Source organism: Sitophilus oryzae, unplaced genomic scaffold (assembly GCF_002938485.1).
Source record: "Sitophilus oryzae breed Bouriz unplaced genomic scaffold, Soryzae_2.0 scaffold_379_pilon_pilon, whole genome shotgun sequence".
In the NCBI taxonomy this organism is placed as follows: Eukaryota; Metazoa; Arthropoda; class Insecta; order Coleoptera; family Curculionidae; genus Sitophilus; species Sitophilus oryzae.
In genome coordinates, this window is record NW_022146950.1 from 1320073 (window position 1) to 1335081 (window position 15009).

At 32.8% G+C, this 15009-nt stretch overlaps 1 protein-coding gene across 2 annotated transcripts; it reads left to right on the forward strand.

The window, feature by feature from the left end:
- The first annotated feature begins 290 nt into the window (after positions 1-290).
- Positions 291-14568, forward strand: LOC115885266. Of its 2 annotated transcripts, XM_030904116.1 has the most exons (5): positions 291-437; positions 538-607; positions 10531-10735; positions 13532-13801; positions 14463-14568. In XM_030904116.1, the coding sequence occupies exons 3-5, from the start codon at positions 10535-10537 to the stop codon at positions 14547-14549; spliced, it is 558 nt and encodes a 185-aa protein (XP_030759976.1). In that variant the 5' UTR covers positions 291-437; positions 538-607; positions 10531-10534; the 3' UTR covers positions 14550-14568. The 2 variants fall into 2 exon arrangements, with proteins under 2 accessions (XP_030759976.1, XP_030759975.1); XM_030904115.1 differs by lacking the exon at positions 291-437 and having other exon boundaries at positions 461-607.
- The last annotated feature ends 441 nt before the right edge of the window (positions 14569-15009 follow it).

Below are 15009 nucleotides of genomic sequence, written 5' to 3' on the forward strand. Positions count from 1 at the left end.
AAAGTGATCTGAAAAGAAGGCAAAAATGCAATAATATACAGTGTGTTCCATTAAAAAAAATCATCCCGATCCACTCACACTTTTTTGAGCCACCCTATAGAAGTTAAAATATTTTCCCGAAATACATCCTACAACATACTTTAGATTTGCACTTAAATCAATTTTTTAACTCTTAATGGAAAGTACGCCTATAAATAAACAAATAATTTTAAATATATTTTCAAAATTTTTGTAAATACATTTAAAGAAAATTTTGTCATGTTAGAAATAAAAATAATAATTAAATTCGCATAAAAAGAGAAAGTTGTCATTGATAAACGGCCAGCGAATTGAAAGTATCAGTATTCTGTCTTTGTTGTAATTACGCCAAGAAGTGAAAGTTAAACAAAGGCAGAAATATAGACCTTTTTAGGTGCCTGTGTGTGTGATAATTATACGTAAGTTTTTCATAACAAGAATTATTTTGTAAGAACTATTCGAGTTTATTAAAATTTCAATATTCTTGCAATTATTGACGTTGACTAATAATTTTATTAGGTTCTGGTAATGTGAATTTGTGAGTTATTAGTAAAGCGTTTTGGGCTATTCTGGTGCCATACTCTAATAGGTAAGTGCATTAAGTTTTTTAGCATACAGTATGTACCCGAATTGTCTTTACAAGAGGAAAAACTTTTTTTTATTGACATTTTGAGAAAAAGGAATTCTTCATAAAAATTCTTCTAAAATGATTAATCCCCGTTTATAGTTTTCCAAATTTCCATACCGTCTTAGAGAAAATAAAAAAAAAACATGAAAACATGGTTGAATTTCATTCTTTGATAGATGATTATAATTAATTTTGATTAAAGTCATATTTTTTGCTGTTGTTAAAAGTATCAAAATTCAGCTATACAGGGTTGTTCACCACATACGACACGGAATATTGTAGCTAAACGATTAGATTTTTATAAATTGTTAGTTTTGGGTTCGTTGAAGAACTATTAGAGCTACAATTTAAAAATATTTTTACATGATACAGAGTGTCCCAAATAAATAAAAATATCAACGTTGCATTTTCTTAAATGGAACACCCTGTATATTATTACATTTTTAGTTTCTACGATTAAAATAAAGGTAAATTTGATTAAAGTTTATTACACTTAAACCTTACCGTTTTTGAATTATTTTCAATTTTGTGAAATTGCAGTATAAATTTTAAGGCTTTATTTCTCCGAGGGTATCAGAGTTGTTAATACTAAATATTTACTGAAGTTTATTTATTGATCAGTTATTGTGTTGCAATAATAAAAATTTTACTACCTTATACAGAGTGTCTAAATATTTATTTTAAATAATTATTAGCTTTAAACGGCAATAACTTGTTTAATTTAAATGGAACACCCTGTATATTTTATGAGAATCAGATGCACAATTTAATTGTCTATCAAATTGTATTATTACCATCAATATCATATCTCTTCAAGTTTCCGTAGAAAATGCATTTTCTGGTAATTTAGAACTCATTTATCAATATACCCATGGAATACTGACATTTTAGATTATTTTTAAAGATGTACCAAATTTTTAAAGAGTACAGATACTAATATTGTCGATATAGTTCGTTTATTTCATTAAAAAATAAAAAAACTGTTTAAATATTTGTTAAAGAGGACCAATTAATATGATTCCAGTATTCAAACTACAGTAATTGACTGTTTGCGTTGATTAATAATAATTGCTCCAAATACTAAAAAACTGAATTATGTATCATTGCCTGGAAACTTATATGGTGAAATTTTGATAAAATCATTTAGTACACACTAAAAACACGGTATGTCGCTAGTGGTAGGAAAAATAATTTTTGGAGGTTACTAGTTTATTTGGTTGCCTGTGATATGCATATACAGGGTGTTTCCTAATTAATCTAAAAAATAAAAAATCGTTAGAAAACGGATTCGGGCGGGCTCTTAATAAGTATATTTATTTTTTTCTCGACAACCGTTTGATGAACAAGAAAAACTCAGAAGATCAATCTTGTTGAGAAAGGATGGCCAGTCAAGAAAAAATATATTTTCTTTAAAAAAGCAGTGGTGTACCATTTATGTTAAGCAAAAAAATCGATTTTTTTAATTTTTTAACACCCTGTAGATCAGAAAGGAAGTACTGGTAGACCCAATAGTTATATAAAAATTGTTTAAAGAACATATGAAGAATCACACCACGATTTTTTTAGACTAATTAGAAAATACCCTGTATATTGTCAACTTGACAATGATTGCTGATAAATCAAAAAATACCTTTTCTGTGAAAGAAGCCCGATTTTCGCAGGAAAAATTTTGATTTTTGTTGAATTTAGTTTGTTATTAAATTTTCTTTCTATCTAAATTTTAAATATCATAGTCAGAAATAGTTTTATTATTTATTAACAGTAAAAATGGTGTTTTCTTGTTGTGTTGCATCTTGCAAAGAGACTAACGAAACTGCAAAAATCCACGTGTTTCCAAAAGACAATAAGGATCTTAGATAAAAGAAAAATATATGGTATGTATTCGTTGTTTGATTTTTTTTTTCGTTCGCTTTAAAATCTGTAAATCTCGGTCTATTCATTAGACAGCCAGTCGACTTACGATCATTTACATGAAACTCTGTAAAATAAATAAAAAAATAAACTGTAAAATATATATATATATATATTGTTACGGATTCCGTGGGTCCACTATTTAAACTCACGATAAAATACTTAACGAATTTATTTTCTCACTTTATACACAATTACTAACTTATAACACACAACAAACTAACTATTTATAAGATTCCTTCACCAAATTGTCCGATTTTCAATTTCCACGCGGTATATTCAAATTTCAAAAAACTGTCTCAGTGGTCGATGGCTCCGGCTTATATACTCTATTGACTGCTTCTCGAAATTTCCCCAATTCTCGGAAAGCGCACTTCTTCATACCAGACAATTCCATTGTCTGATTCCCTTACTTCTCGACTTGATTAAGAGATGGCGCCTGAAAAAGTCTTTTAATTTCTGGCGGATACGTTGCGGTTGTGCAGGCAACCAGTAATACATTTTTAATTTCTGGCGGATACGCCATTTTTCTTGACATTGCCCCCTTCTCAAATTTGATCGTCCCGATCAAGGTTTCCTGTCTGGTATCTCTTCAATCGATCCAGATGAACTACTTTCATCTTACTTCTAGGGCTGCGATGAATCCGGTACACAACATCATTTATCCTCTTGATGACTGTATAAGGACCTTCCCATGCTGGAGTTAACTTTGGGGACCTTCCTTTCTTGCGCTGTGGGTTATACAACCATACCCTATCGTCCTGTTGAAATCCCGTAGAATTAGCTCTGAGGTCGTAATGAGCTTTCATCCGGTCACTGGCTAGCGCAATCTTACTTCTAACGGCCTTATGAATGTCCAATAATCTTTCCTTCCTAGCGATTCTTTCGAACGACAGTCCAACGCTATCCTGTTCCATTTCTTCCCCAGATCGAGTACTTGGTCTTTGTCTAGCTGCGCAAATCTTACAACGTTGACACCATTTCTTAACATCTTCGCAATAATCCACCCAGTAAAAACGGTCTCTCAGCTTACTCAAGGTCTTGTTTACTCCAAGATGGGCTCCAGTTTTACCACCGTGAATTTCTTCCAATACCTGGGTGACTTTCTTCCTTGGTACCAGTAACTGAGTTGTTACTGTCCTGCCATCCGCACTTTCCCACGTGCGCTTTATCAATCCATTCTCAATCACCAGTGAATTCCACTGAGCCCAGAGAGCTTTGAAAACGAGCCCTCTGTCCGCAATATCCTGCCACGGTGGTCTCTCGCCGTTACCTTCCTTGAGCCGTAGTATTGCTCCGATGTCTGGATCTTTCCTTTGATCTTTCCTCAATTGTATCGTCGTCCATTGTTCGTCAGTTCTCAATTTAAAATTCCTTACTCTGATAGTGCTTTCACGATGTTTCATTTTCTTGCCTAAGGTAGCTCGTCGTCGATCTGGTTCGTTGTCGATAATTTGTACCCATCCTACACGGCACCCCGCGGTTTTCTCTAATTTCCCGAACACTGTCTTCGTGGTATCACCAGGTATCATCACAATTTTCGATGATCTTTCTTCCATATTTCCTGGTCTCTTCTCTTTAGATACAGAAAATTCCTCATTTCCGATTTTCAGGATGTTTCTATGGTGATCAAACGAAAAACCATGTTGACTGATCACATCCATACCCATGATAAAATCATCTTCGATGTCTGCCACTAAAACGCTATGCCGAAACTTCAAATTCCCTAACTCCAGTTCTATGAAAGCCTCTCCCCGTACAACGGCCATTTCCCCCGTAACTGTACGTAAATACACTCTTCTTCTAAGAGGCATCATCTTCAATCCTTGCACCGAGTTAGTCCGCACCAACGATACCATAGCGCCTGTGTCCACAGTCATTCGAATTCTTCTACCATTGACCTTCCGTTGATCACCAAACTGTCAGCGGTTTTTCCTAGACTCCTAACGGAAAACATCCTAGGGCTCTGTTTTCTTCAGCCAATACTCGCTCATTAGTGTTGATTTCCTGGTGCCTATGTTCTCTCGATGGTAAACGGAATCGCATTTGGACGCGGCAATCCGTTTGATGTGGCCATTCCTGCCACATCTATAGCAACTTATGTCCTGGGATCTTCCGATGTGCCGATGTTCTCTGGATGGTGAATGGAATCGCATTTGGATGCGACAATCTCGTTTGATGTGGCCATTCCTGCCGCATCCATAGCACCTCATATCCTGGAATCTTCTTTGGTTCTCTGTCTGGGTGTTGTTGACTCCGTTGTTTATTAGTAGCTCACATAGTTTGTCGACTTTCTTACACATCTCCTCCAAACGTATGTGAGAACTCTTTGGCTGTTCCTCAACCGTTACCGAGCCTATCTTCTGTTTAGGAATGGCGCTAAATGCAGCTTCTATTTCCAGCGCCCTGACGAGTACTTCGCTGCTGGTAGAAAATCGCGATATTTGCAGCGCCCTCTGTAATTCATTGTCCCTCAGTCCGCTGATAAAGCACTGAGCAGCCAGTTCTTCCCTCTTCCGGTGCTTCTGGATACGCTAGGTGTACCAGGCGACGTAAGTCTGCTTCGAATTCCTGCAGACTCTCCGGACCTCTGCAGGCGTGATCTTGATCTGTGCCTGGTAAAGTTGGCGTCGATGTTGGTCGCCATATCTTCTGTCCAGTGCAGCGACCAAAGTTTGGTATTCCTGCTGTTGGGCTGCAGGAATAGTTTGCAGGAGTCCAGGGCAGGGCCACGCAGCGCGATGACAAGTGCCGCTGCTTTCTCCTGGTCAGTCCATCCATTGGCAACAGCCGCTGCTTCAAACTGGCGGTGGTACATCGTCCAGGTGGTTTGTCCATCGTAGGTCGGGGCCTTGAGGTTCGCAGTTCCATAAACGCCAGGTGTCCTTACTTGTGCCTTGGTCTTCTGTAGGTCCATCTCTAATTTTTCCATTTTCTGCTGAAGGCGTTCCTCAAGATCTTCTACGGCTTCTTGAAGGTGATTTTGCTGTTCCTGGCAACGTACTTCCAACATTACTTGTTGCTCCTTTTTCATATCCTCGAAGTTTTTGTGAAGTCGAATTTCCTGATTTTCTAAAATTTTCCGAAGCCGGTCCTGTTCTTCTTGCTTTTCTCTCTGACGTCGCTCCTCCAAACGAATTTCCAAATTATCTAACATTTTCTCAAGCCGGTCCTGTTCTTCTTGTTTATCTTGTTGTCGTTGAATTTTCAAATCTTCGAAAATGTTCTCAAGCCGGTCCTGTTCTTGTTGACGTCGTAATTTTTCCTCTTCCTTTTCTCTTTCTAATTTCTCCATAAAACCGCCCAATAATTTGCTTACTTCCTCCATTTTCTTCGCTTGTTCTCTTGTACCAACCATAAAAATACTCTAATTGGGTCTAAAAATCTTCCAATCCACTTAATTTCTTCTTAAAATCCTCTTGAATCGCACTTCCGACACCAATTGTTACGGATTCCGTGGGTCCACTAATTTAAACTCACGATAAAATACTTAACGAATTTATTTTTCTCACTTTATACACAATTACTAACTTATAACACACAACAAACTAACTATTTATAAGATTCCTTCACCAAATTGTCCGATTTTCAATTTCCACGCGGTATATTCAAATTTCAAAAACTTTCTCAGTTGTCGATGGCTCCGGCTTATATACTCTATTGACTGCTTCTCGAAATTTCCCCAATTCTCGGAAAGCGTACTTCTTCATACCAGACAATTCCATTGTCTGATTCCCTTACTTCTCGACTTGACTAAAAGATGGCGCCTGAAAAAGTCTTTTAATTTCTGGCGGATACGTTGCGGTTGTGCAGGCAACCAGTAATACCTTTGAATTCAAATATAAACATAAAAAACATTTACAGCAGAAAAGGCGAAGGCGCTGGGTAAAACGTAGTCTCTACTAAAAACACGGAGGGGCGCTTTGACCCAAAATTTTACTATTAAGTTTCATATCTATCTTGTAGATTATTTTCTTTTATCTATGATTATGTATGTGTATTAGACAGTGTGGTAAAAAAACTTCAAACCTTAAAAATGATATTTCATTTTTTGACAAATTCTTATTTATAACAACGGAGACGTTCATTTTCATAACTTATTATTAATATATTGATTTCTGATTCAAATCCACATTTATTTAGAATAATTTATTAACGAACACAATTAAGTATGTAATTAATTAGTATTTGGGCGGAAATACTGGTGGTATATTTAATTAATGGTATACTCTTTTATAAAGATTTAAATAGTTTTCTTTTTGCATACAAATGGGCTAGGTAATATTATCGTTTTAATAAAAACGATAATATTACTAGCTTGTACATTTTGTACATTTGTTGTTTTAAAAACAATCTAAAATGTCAACATTCCATGGGTATATTGATAAATGAGGTCTAAATTATAAGAAAATGCATTTTCTACGAAAACTTGAAGGGATAGGTAAAAAGTGGTATAAAACGATTTAATAGACAATTAAATTGTGCATCTAATTCTTATAAAATATACAGGGTGTTCCATTTAAATTAAACAAGTTATTGCCGTTTAAAGCTAATAATTATTTAAAATAAATTTTTAGACACTCTAAAATAAATTTGGACACTCTTATAAGGTAGTATAATTTTAATTATTACAACACAATAACTGATCAATAAATATACTTCATTAAATATTTAGTATTAAAAACTTAGCATTAGGAACTTTAGTTTCGGAGATATTAATTTAATCGGACCTTTTTAAAAAAATTAATTTTATTTTTCAGAAACTATTTGAGACAGAGTTTACCAAAAATGCTTTTTATAACTACTAGTGGGTAATTGAATTTATAGATATATTACGAAATTTTTTGGAACTTTAGTTTCGGAGATATTCATTTAATCGGACATTTTTAAAAAAATTAATTTTATTTTTCAGAAACTATTTGAGGCAGAGTTTACCAAAAATGCTTTTTATAACTACTAGTGGGTAAATGAATTTCTAGATATATTACGACATTTCTTGGAACTTTAGTTTCGGAGATATTAATATAATCGGACCTTTTTGAAAAAATTAATTTTATTTTTCAGAAACTATTTGAGACAGAGTTTACCAAAAATGCTTTTTATTACTACTAGTGGGTAAATAAATTTGTAGATATATTACGACATTTCTTGGAACTTTAGTTTTGGAGATATAAATTTAATCGGACCTTCCTTTTTAAAAAAATTAATTTTATTTTTCAGAAACTATTTGAGACAGAGTTTACCAAAAATGCTTTTTATACCCTCGGAGAAATAAAGCCTTAAAATTTATACTGCAATTTCACAAAATTGAAAATATTTCAAAAACAGTAAGGTTTAAGTGTAATAAACCTTAATCAAATTTACCTTTATTTTAATCGTAGAAACTAAAAATGTAATAATATACAGGGTGTTCCGTTTAAAAAAATACAACTTTGATATTTTTTATTTATTTGGGACACTCTGTATCTTGTAAAAATATTTTTAAATTGTAGTTCTAATAGTCCTTCAACGAACCCAAAACTTACAATTTGTAAAAATCTAATCGTTCAGCTACAATACTCCGTGTCGTATGTGGTGAACAACCCTGTATTCATGTTTTTTTTTTAATTTTCTCTAAAACGGTATGGAAATTAGCAAAATTATAAACGGGATTAACCACTGTAGAACAAGCAAAATTTTTAATTTTTCTCAAAAAATCAATAATAAAAAAGTTTATATCCTCTTGTAAAGACAATCCGGGGACATACTGTATAACGTTTCGTTTATCTTTTGGACTAGCGTACTAACAATAAGATTTTTTCATTAAAATATCTTGAAATTAAAACACGAATAGATTTATATTGTTTAATTTTTTCACTATAATTTTTTTGTTGTCTTTTAGTAGAATCCCTTTTTAATTGAAATATAAAAAATTTATTTTAAAACAATAATATTGAAAAAAAACGGCGCTAGAGTTGACTTGGAAATGGAGAATCGTTTTAATTTTTTATGTAAAATTATCTGGTTGTGTATCAAATCGAAGCCGTTTTTTTTTGATTATGCATCTCTGTAACATTTTTTATAACTTTAAACAGTTTTTTTCATTATCAAATGCAATGACAATTTGACTCTTAGCAATCTAAGGCATGAAAAAATAATATGATCATGATTCTTAAACGAAAAGCCGATTTTTAGCGGAGGAAAGAAAATTGAAATCTTCATTTTTTAAACCTTTGTGAAATATGTTACTCACTAAAAATTGTCAGAAAATGTCTTTTATACTCCTTTACCACAGATTATACAGATTATAGACTTTGTTTTTTCTTTATTGTTTTTCGTGGTTCCAATTTTCGGAATCGGGCACTAGTTAGGTTACTAGTTTGCGCACATAGCACGCCCACTTATGGGCTCTAAAATTGTATACAGCGCCTGACCGGCACAGTCATTAGAGAGATATCGTTAAACCGAATAGCGTCATGCAGTATTTACGCGTACCTGATCATGGTTACGACAAAGACTACAGTTACGATATGCGCGAGTCAATTTTTAACGCAACACCCGCTAATAACGTTACCGCTTGGCGTAATTTGCGGATCAATTACAACAAGCGCTATTTCTAAATAACGTTTAAAAATTGCTTAAATGGGCATGTGCGGGTATTTGACAACCAGGGCCGGCCGGCGAGATTTTTTATTTTAAGTTATGTTTGAATTGTTTTGAATTATTACTTTAGTTTTAATAGGTAATTTGATATTTAAGTAGCTGGGATTAGTTTTAATTAAATAAATATGGCCCAAAATATGGATTCCACCTCTTCCAATATTAAAGAACCTATAAAGAGGCTTAGGTTTAAGCAGATGGCGACTTAGCCCTTCTAAGAGAATTTGTTGTTTGTTGCCCTAAACCCACTGGCAGACGTTGAACAATAAAGCACTAGAAATAAGCACTTTAGCCCTTTAGTTTTAAAATAGCTAGTAAACAAAACAATTTCAAAGTTTTAAATTCAAAGTTAGGTTAAGTTTAAATAGCGGACGCGACGCGAACAGAATTCTTTCCGATCCGATAACTATAAATGAAGAGAGTTAATACCACCTCACGTAAAGGAAATAATACGCGAGTTTATTTTTGCGCGCAGGAAATTTTACTCGTTTGCACATCGTCATAAAAAACAATTTTCGTACCACGAATTAGGGACAAGATTTTTATCTGTATACTTATAGGATACCTAATCTGTCCCTTTACACTCAGGAATTTTTTAGAATTTTTTGAAGTGGCGGAACAATATGAATAAAATTAAAAACTCATTTTTTTAAAATCTTCTCATACTCATTTTTTTATAATAATCTTTATGTTTATTTCTGACAAGGATGATGTATTTTTAACGAAAATATATTTTCTAACGCACTTTTTTAAACTAAACAAAAATATGAGTTAGTTAAAACAGAAGATTTTAGAAAAAAAAATGAGTTTTTAATTTTTTTCATATTGTTCCACCACTTCAAAAAATTCTAAAAAATTCCTGAGTGTAAATGAGTATAAAATACATTTTCTGACGATTTTTAATTAGTGACATATTTCACAAAGGTTAAAAAAATGACGATTTTAATTTTCTTTCCTCCGCTAAAAATCGGCTTTTCGTTTAAGAATCATGACCATATTATTTTATCATGTCTTAGACTTCTAAGAATTAGAAAAAAAATCATCATTAATTAATTTTAAACTTTATTATAAAAATAAAATTGAAAAAACAGGTTTTTTGAAAATCTCGAAAGCCGTTTGAGTTAAAGAGCTAAAAATTTAGGTGAATTATTTTGATTTGACACCAAATCGCTCCCTTGAGTGGGAGTTAAAAAAGCCGCGGGGGCAGATTTCCCATATTAATCCGGCTATACCCTTTCGTTTTTTTATCTAAAAAAGAAAATAAAAAAGTTATAGGGGTGAACCACTTGAGAATCAAACATTTTCAAAATAAAGCATGTTCTAATATTTTCTAGGAAAATGTTGCTGTATACTATGTTTTTCATAGTTTTCATTGCACATGTCTGTCACTCTTTTCCGCATACCTCTACATATACGTTGCCAGATGTTTATGGTCCACCAGATACCGATTCGAATCAACCACCAGAACAAATTTTAGAACCTTTGGGAAAATTAGGAGACGCAGTCGATGCAAAGATTGATCAAGCTGTAAACGCAAAAGTAAGTTTTATACGAACAATATAATTAGGGTGTATTCCGCTGCTTACCTTGGTTATGGTTTTATGTTCCGTTTCTATCGGTTTCCTGTAAGTTTTCTTATTACGGAACACGGTTCCTAAAAAATTCGGTTATAACTGTCACCAAACTAACCAGCGCGAGAAGGCTGGTTTTTCTGGTTTTGTTTGTCAATCAGTGTCATTTATGTGACAGAAATCAGACAAATATTGGAAGTTCGAGTGAAATTCTCATTTCATTTCTAAAATTTGTTATAACATTTTGTATTTACATCCAAAAGCAATGGGGGTAGGCTGCAAAGGTAAATAAATTTCATTAACTAAATAGAATTACTTTTTAGGACCATTTAAACTTATCATGCAGCATTGTTTCTTAAAGTCAGAAACATTTAAAGAAAACATGAAAAACAAGACAAGTAATCGTGAATGTTTTTAAATCATTCAATATTGCAAATCTTCACTTGAGCTGTTTAACGAGTTTAACAGTTTATTAATAAAGTGCTTTTCAAAATTAAACTCCATTGAAAAGAAGAAGCAAACGTAAAAGCAGAGAATAGGTACATTAAAAATGCATAAAAGATAAATTTAATAGAGGTATTGAAATCATAGATAAATGAAACAAGTTTAGATTGGAAAGTGCCCATAAGGACAATGTAAACACTATTTGGCGCTATTCTTGCAACGGTCGCTACCCAAAACTTTTGAAAATTTCGGAGCGGTTCGGCTTTTTCCGGAATTATATCGCCAAATATTGTTTATTCAAATTTATTATTTTCGTTTAATTTTATAAATAAAAGACAGTGTGTTGCATACCAGAAACTTTATTTTATATAAGGACGCATGTATGAAATACCTATGAAACATTGGAAACCGACGTTATGCCACGATCCACGATGGTTTTTGCAGTTCACAGTTCACAGCACAGCTTTTTAAGTTTTTAATGCCACTTTTCCACAATTATCACCGGTTGGAGTAAATCAAAGTTGAATTAAACTCACAAAATAGCAATTATTACTTTGAAAATGGACACTATAAACACTTTTCGGAATTTCTTTAATGAGAGCGGTTTAGATTTTGAAAGATTATTATGATTTTTGAAGATTCTGACTTTGACAAGAGAAAATTATTTCTGTTTTTGTTTGCCGTTGTTCTTAGCGACTTGTTAGCGACCGCTATAGCAGCGTCAGATCGCGTATAACGGTCGCGACCCAAAATAATTTCGCGACCTAAAGTTTTTACGGGCTCTCCAATCTAAACTTGTTGCATTTATCTATGATTGAAATTTAGAAAACGTCAACGTTTGACGTTTACAATATTTTACCAAACCGTTCCGTATCAAAGCGATGTTTTTCAGGAACCGCTCTTTACCGTAGTTTACCGGTCTGATTCGTCTGGTCTTGCAATGGAATAGTAGTAATTAATAGTAACTAGTAGCCATCTATTATTATACAGGGTGTCCCAGGAATAAGTGCAGATATTTTAACAGTACAGTATATTTCGGCCCCAGAAAAACACGCCAGCCAATTTTTTTTGCGAAAAAAAATTGTTGAAAATTTTACATTTTTCTTGACATCTTCCGGGAAATTTTAAAAAAACTTTTTAGTGCCACTTGTATATTCATCTCAGATTTCTCTACGGTACACTAAACCTTGCAGTGTTGCCACCTCATAACATATTATTTGTATTCACTGTAATTTTTAATTTGTACACAAAAAATTACGAGTTTTAATTCTATTATTAACAATTATTCTAGAAACAAACTACATTAATTATTTTTACGCCCATGTCACATTTATCAATCGTTCGTCTTTGGCGCTGTTTTTTTTGATCGTGTGGTTTTTTACTTATGGTAATCGCTTGAATGACAAGCGGTGGCGACAGCGCTGCCAGATTGTGATGGATTTATGAGATGAATCTTAATTTAAAATTAATAACTAATATTTTAGCAATTAATTGATTATTGAGTCTTATTTCACTTATTACATATGTATTGGCAAACATTATTCCATTATAAAGATTATTCTAAGCGTTATTATGGGGTTATTTATTTATTGATGTACATCTTACAACGCCGTAATTGGTAATAACAAGTAGGAGGGTGGTATTAATGGACAAACTAATAATCACAGAATTTAATAAAAACTGACTTTGAAAGTGGTATAATGTGCTTATCAATCAAACTTACTTCTCTGACTGCAGTCAAGGGTAATAAAGGACCTTTATTGTCAACGTTCAAATTGTTTAAAAGCTCTTTGCTTCGACTGTTTAAATGCTTTGGCATATTTTCAACACATAATTTCAAGAAACGCAATACAAAAACTCGAAAATTTAGTTCTTAAAAGAATTGTTTGTGCTTAAAAGTGCGATTTAAAAAAAACTACGAAAATAGGCAAAGAAACGAAAATTGCATACAATCAACGACAACAGGATATTATACAAAATAATGACTGACATTAGGATAATTGACAAATAATAAAGGACAACATTGCTGGACACGGCGCAATGTGACCAACATAGCGATAATAAAATTCGGTTTAAACTAATTTTTGCAGCTTTAATCTAAATAAAATATCTGTTACAATCATTTGCTCTATAAAGTAAAATGAAGAGCTGCTCGGTATCTTTATTATACAACAAATTTAAACATTTTTTCCAAAATTCCATTTAGTCAGGTTTATAGACTTTACTGTCAATGTCGATATGATTGAGATGACGTGTATCGGAAAATGTTTTGCGATTACTATATTATTGCTCTATACTAATTACTGACTCTTTGTTTTAGGCCGTAAATTTTGTAACTCCGTTTCCTCCTTCTGGACGAAAGAGTCCTGTGCTGGAATCCGCTGCGAAAGAGTCCATACCTATTCAAGCCGATATTAAATATGGAAATTTGCAACAGTTTGTTGCTGGTTTACTGAATCCTAAGCCATTACTCGATAACATACAAGAACACGAAAAGTATGGAAATGATGGCGGAAAAGGAAGAGCTGTCGGAACATTTTTAGTGGGTGCATTTGAAGGTTTTTCCAATGCCATTAATGCCGCCGTTGATGTAAGCATAAAAAAATAAATAGAAAAATAATAAAAAATAAAAAAAAGACAAAAAAAATAAAAAATAAATTTATTATTTTTTCAATTAATAAATATTGGTTTTTCCATAGCAACTGTTAAAATTGCCTTATATCTATCAAAAATAGTAGATAAAATAGTACTTTAACCGCAAGGGTTGATTAAATGATACTTTAACAGCGAGGATAGGCTAAAAACTTTATTTCTTCTCGCACGTTTTTTAATTACTTCCATTTTTGAAAATTTTTGTATTCCTTTTCATAAGTTATTCGGGATTTAAATGGAAGTAGTTTGGATATGGCGTTTGTCGCCTCAGCCTGAATATCTGTTGGTAATTTACTTATTTTGTTTTGAGCCATTTCTGGCTCCAATTCAATCAGCAATCGACACGAAAGAGAATTAAAAAATATTGACTCAAAACTGACAATTAAAGAGACAGCTTTATTTATTTGTCAAATTACATAGAAACCAACGCGCGTAATATTTTTTCTATTCGTAATAAATTCCTTGAAATAATAATTTCTGAATATTTTTTAAAACGTAACTCGCTATGGAAAAAAATATTGTTTTATTCACGACGATAAAATACCATTTTATCGTCTTGCATAAAAAATAACTAAATATGTTCCTTTTTTATTTGATAGGTGCCATTTAAAACAGCTAAGACGATTGGTAAGAAACTCACTAATTCTCTAAACCAAATAGGAGGCAAACTTGTTGGATTAGCATGACAGTATTATGTTGTTGGATATTATAAGTATTATATAAAGTTTGTTGAATATTTTTTTAATAAATAGAAAGAAAATATTTATTGAATTTTCAGGTTTCGCTTCTATATAACTGGTGGGGATTATTATTACTGCATTTGTTTTTAGTTTTATCGATGTTCAGCTTAAGCCCCAAAGTCTCGTATGCCCATGTATTATATGTGTTCAGCATTTCTTATATGTAATTGCTGTATCGTTTTTGTAACTAGAGCGCAGTCATCAGCGTACTGAAGTTCTGTGATGAATTTTGTACAGGGTGGCCCGAATTCGACGCTCATCATTGGGATTTCGGAAACCGTAAGAGATACAGGATCGGTTAAATGGGGGCAAAGTTGCGCAATTTGATGCTCAATAAAATGCCGTATTGCATTTTTATTTTTAATTTTTTTTGCATAAAATATTCTGGTGATGGAATTTTCTGTAC